The sequence below is a fragment of the Leuciscus leuciscus genome (assembly GCF_965113295.1).
Source record: "Leuciscus leuciscus genome assembly, chromosome: 7".
In the NCBI taxonomy this organism is placed as follows: Eukaryota; Metazoa; Chordata; class Actinopteri; order Cypriniformes; family Leuciscidae; genus Leuciscus; species Leuciscus leuciscus.
This window is the reverse complement of record NC_138731.1, coordinates 41,360,689-41,366,044: the sequence shown is the minus strand read 5'-3', so window position 1 is coordinate 41,366,044 and position 5,356 is coordinate 41,360,689. Positions and strand designations below refer to the sequence as shown.

At 35.2% G+C, this 5,356-nt stretch overlaps 1 protein-coding gene across 3 annotated transcripts in view; it reads right to left on the bottom strand.

The window, feature by feature from the left end:
- The window catches only part of stk39 (serine threonine kinase 39), a 77,933-nt gene extending 72,809 nt beyond the window's left edge, over positions 1–5,124 (bottom strand). Inside the window, exon 1 of one of the 3 annotated variants that reach the window (XM_082174735.1) lies at positions 4,847–5,124. In XM_082174735.1, coding sequence (XP_082030861.1) covers positions 4,847–4,952 — 106 coding nt within the window. In that variant the 5' untranslated portion in view covers positions 4,953–5,124. The remainder of the gene's footprint in view (positions 1–4,846) is intronic. The other 2 variants (XM_082174733.1, XM_082174734.1) reach the window with 2 other exon arrangements.
- Between the last annotated feature and the right edge of the window lie 232 nt (positions 5,125–5,356).

Genomic DNA, 5,356 nt, shown 5'->3' with positions numbered 1-5,356 from the left:
TGCTGAACTTTCTCCATTCATAGACAGTTTCGACATGTGTCATGGCATAACCCTTTTCATCTTGTCGAAGTCAAAACATTTTATTCTGAGATGTTTTGAGATCTCTCTTGGTTTTTGAAAGTGTCTTACACTGATATCCCACAATGCTGTGCATGCAGTCAAATGTCAATTTGTTTAATACTTGTCAGTGTCAACTTATGATTCAATTACTACTGCGAAATATGCATTGTAGGTACTAGATATTTGCTTGGTTATGCCTAAGCTCACTCAAATTTGTTCTAGATCATTAGACATGACCTCATAGTAGAACTGCATGATTAATCGCTATATTCAAACACTGATGCAATCTCATTCCCAAATGACAACGATTCGCCTGTGTCTATTGAAGCTTTGACAAAATCACACCAGAACATTCAATGCTCACGCTGACCCAGATATGAAACAGCTTCACAAACGGTCTTTTCAACCACACAGTATCGTTATTTCTGAGACAAATAGTCAAATTATCACTAAAAGTTTCTAAACTTATATAAACAGTGATGTCTAGAGATCGAAATAGAGCAAATCGACTTTTGAAAGTATCTTGGCGCTTCAAATAAGGATTGAACCATTCATTCAAGAGATTCGTTTCGAAACCATGATTCACCCAGAAATGAAACAAGTGAATCGTTCAATCAAGTCATTGAATCATTCATTGTTTTTTTGTTTTTTGTTTTTTTACAAAAAAAAAAAAAAAAAAAAAAACTCGTTTAAATAAATAAATAAATAAATTGAAATAGACCACAGCAATTAACATTTTCAAGATATTTTGTTTAGTTTGTCCGTTCAGAATCGTGAGTGAATCGTGACCTCTATTTGAAACAAAAAAATCTTGATTCTCAATGTATCCAGAATTGTGCCAGCCTCTTAAGGCCCGTTCCCACCAAGCACGATAACTATAAAGATAACGATAAAGATATAATTCAAAAAATCGTTCTCCATATTAAAGAATAACAGAGTTCACACCACAACTATAACGATAAAGATATGAGGAACGATATCGTTGGGATCACTTTCAGAACGATTTTTTTTCCAGCTGTCCAACGATAAAACACTGACAGCCAATCAGAATCCATTCTAATTTAAAGGTCTCGCGCATTTAAAATGGCAGATGACATTGCAGAGAAGTTAATCGTCGAGGTACAAAAAAATCCTCCACTGTTTGACAAGTCAAACCCCCTTTTCAAGGATACGTTAAAAAAGATGGATATATGGAAAGCAATCGGCCGTATCCTGGGAATAAATGGTGAGAAGTATTAACGATGAGATATTATGCAGTTTAGCATAGTGTAACAAAATTACCTCAGGTAGGCTATCCAGCGCTAGTTTTGACAACATTGCTGAAGTTGCAGTGAAAAAGGCGTTGTATACATAAAGGTGTTGACTAGGCGATGTTTTTATCCCATCATTGACAGCGCGGGCGCGCGCGTGCTTAGAATAAAAAGACCTTTATCGGTCGTTGGTGTGGACGCATATATAGTTATCTTTATCGTTATCTTTATAGTTATCGTGCTTGGTGTGAACGGGCCTTTAGTGTCTGAATCCACTTTTCTTAGAAGGTACCTTCATACAAAACACTGTCTGGGAAGTCATTGACTGAACTGGGTAGTGAGGCAGAAACCAGACTTTAGATATACAAAGATGGTGCACTCATATTACTATGAATGGGAGAAAGAGTAACGCACAATATGGCAGAATAAGTCCCGCCTTTTAAGTAAAAGGGCCAATCGGGAATTGGGAAATTCATCGTGTCACTGAAGCTGCCGTTAGAAGCTTGAGTTGCAATAGAAATTATGACTGCACACGCGCATTAGCCTGAAAATGTTTTCTTTTTGTTTCTGAGGATTTAGAAACAAAATGTATGAGACAGTTGTTGTCAGATTTCATTGGTGATTTCAAATATGACATTTATTCGTAAGCTTTAACAGCTTTGGAGAATTTGATGTTTCCCCGTTCAAAGAGATAAGAGCTGTACTTGCTTGACTGAAATAGATGCCCAAACAAAGATGGCCGCCGAGTGAAATGACTTGTCTTAAAGGGACTTGGCAGAAACTCAATGGGTTCACATACTTTTTCCTGCAACTGTATTTCAGCATTATAAAGGCCATTCTCTCCGAATATATATAAAAATAAATGAATATATTGGTTGACCACTAATAAATACACACCCACACACATACACACAAAAATGGCACAGGGACAAAATAATATCAAAATAATATGATAACACAAAATACATAACTTAATAAAAATCTAAATAATACCATTCAGAAAGTTTGCTGTCAATTAGATTTTTTAATGTTTTTCTTTTTTATATATATATATACATTTTTTGAATTTGCTTGATCAGAAATGCAGTAAAAACAGCAGTGTTGTGAAATATCATTACAATTTAAAATGACTCTTCTATTGTAATATATTTTCAAATGTAATGTATTCCTGTGATCAAAGCTGTGATCCTTTATAAATCATTCTAATATGATGATTTGCTGTTCAAGAAACATTTCAAGTTGCTTCATATTTTTGTTGAAACCGTGAAACTTTTTTTTTTTAAATAAAAAATAAAAGAAATCTGACGACAACCAATCTACTCAAAATGTATTAGACTTAATTTGACAGAGGCGGTTTGTCAATTTACACATTTACTCAACAATAAATGCATAAAACATTTATAGCAATTGCTGATTCACATTAGATATAGCACATTGTGTTTGTGACAGTAAACACACACAAACACACACACACGCAGTGCTGCAAGAGTGTGGTACTGTGCCAACTGTGGCTGAGAGATAAGGAGGGGGTCCTGAACACGTCACGCACCGATGAGCAGAACAACAGCAGAGGAACTATTTAATAGGCCAATTGTTGGGCAAGTTACTCTTAAAAGTAATTAATTACTAGCTAGCTACTAAAAATTATTGCATTACTTATTACTAATTACTTTCTTAAATCCCATCAATCTCAACCAGTTGAACAAGGATAGACATGATGCTCTTTTAATTCTTTCAAATAAATAATATAAAATTGCATTAAGTATTCTTGACCAAAGTATTTAAAGGGAGAAGGTTACAATAACATTAGACATTAAATGCTGATGTTAACTCCACTATTATTTTATATAGAATTGTTCTGTAGTCTATACAGTATCCCTTACTAAGTGAAAAATAATTAAATTACAGTAATTAATTATTTAGTAATGCATTACACGCCAATAGTGTAATATGTATGCATATATTTACAACATCATATTAACAACATCATGCTAATGATTGAAAATAAAAACTAAAATTTGTATTTTAATTTTGTAATTGATTTAGAGATTAACAACTTATGTGTGTAATATTTCATCTAAAAAAAAATGAAATATTTGCATAATTTTAAGACCTCATATTAACCATTTAAAATTAGCTAGTGAAAGCAAAATGTTTTTTTTCCAAATAGAGAAAAATAATAATAAAAGAAATGGTAATTCATGGAAATTTTAAACTAACATCTTGATGTTGATCATTTATACAAAAAAAAAACTATGAAAAATAGAAACCACATAATAGTTTGCATATTATTTTGCTGTTAAATCTTGAACGCTTTTTTTTTTTTTTTGAAAACTTGTGTTAAAATGTGAGTTTCAAATAGGATTCAACATGCTTTTGAGGATCATTTATTTGTTCATCACTGTATTGCATTATATTTTGCCCCCACAATAAAAACTACAGCGCTTTTATCATAAAACGAAGTATTTAAATATCATCTTACAAAGATATATTATTACGAGATATTGAGTGACATTAGTGTTGCCTTTGGCTTGCTCAGTAGGGGATATTTTGGGGATATTTAATTTAATTTTATCAATCAATAAATTCCTCTTGAAACAAACTTTGTTGTATTATTTTAATTTAATACTGTGAAGCTGCTTTGATACAATCTGTATTGTGAAAAGCGCTATACAAATAAACTTGACTTGACTTGACATTAATATGCATTTTATGCAAGTAGTCTGCTATACTGTTATAAAGATATCATTGACTTACATTGCAAGAATTATATCTCTTTAGCCTTGTAAATATCAGCATCTGCACCATATTGCACATTTTGCTCAGTTTGTTTTTTGCTCCTTGAGTATCAATGAGCTCCATATTCTCACTATACCATACTGATCATATGATCCATAAAAGCCTGATGTATCAAATATGATGCAAAATATAAAACACGTATGCAAACTTTGTGTAAAACTTTGTGAAGTAGCAGACTGAGTAGAAATGCAGTGCACGAGCAGCAGAGGGCGTCACGAGCACAGCGCAAACGCATCGCATCGCATGCAGCAAATCAAGTGACACCTTTAAATCTCACAGAGAGACAGTGCTGAGAACATCCACACCTACAGTACACACTCGGAACATTCAATATCATACTTAATATTTATAAAAAATCATTTATAAATATAAGTTATTAGTGTTTTGTTTAATATCCGCCGGCCTGCGCTATGCATCAACTTAAATCACAAAAACTTGGTTGCACTTTTTTGGGGCAAAAATAACCTTCCATACACACATGTGTCATCACACCAGCACCTTTCCTGTAAACATCACAGCAGCCTGACGTCTCAATGATGCATCATCACTCATAACGCGCGCGCTGTCCTGGGCATGACATGACACCCAACGGCTTCAAAACATATGATCGAAAGCTTCACTTGTCATATCCGCATTGCATTACTGTCATCGGCCAGTGCATATGGGAAAAAAGCCGGTAGGCCCAAACCAACAAACTGCAGCCACTGACGGGCTCAAATCCATCTGTAACTACCCACCGATGACCTCCTGGAGCTCGTACGCCTCCTTCACGATGGGCCAGCTGGTGCTGAGCGAGGGCTGCGGGGTTTGGACGGCCGCCGGGGAGTCGCTCTGCTCCGCCATGATGATGCTGAGAGAGTCGCTCTCACACACTCACTCTCACACACACACACTCTCTCTCTCTCTCTCTCTCTCTCTGCTGCTGCTGCTGCTGCTGCTGGATCATTCACATTCACTACCGCCTGCGAGAACACATCCGGAGACACACACACTCACACACTCACACATCTCCAATCCTACTACAGCGAAGGCTGAGCTCATGAATATTCATCTCAGCGCGCTGATATCACTACAGCGTGGCTTGTGGATATTAATTAGCTGTTTGTTTTTTTTTTTTGTTTTTTAATGTGTGAAGAAGAAGGGAAAAAAAACATTAACAACAATTATCGTCATTTTCATACATTAGCTGATGAATCGGTGATATGGTGACGTTGTTTGGTGATCTGCTTGGTTGCATCATCTAGTCA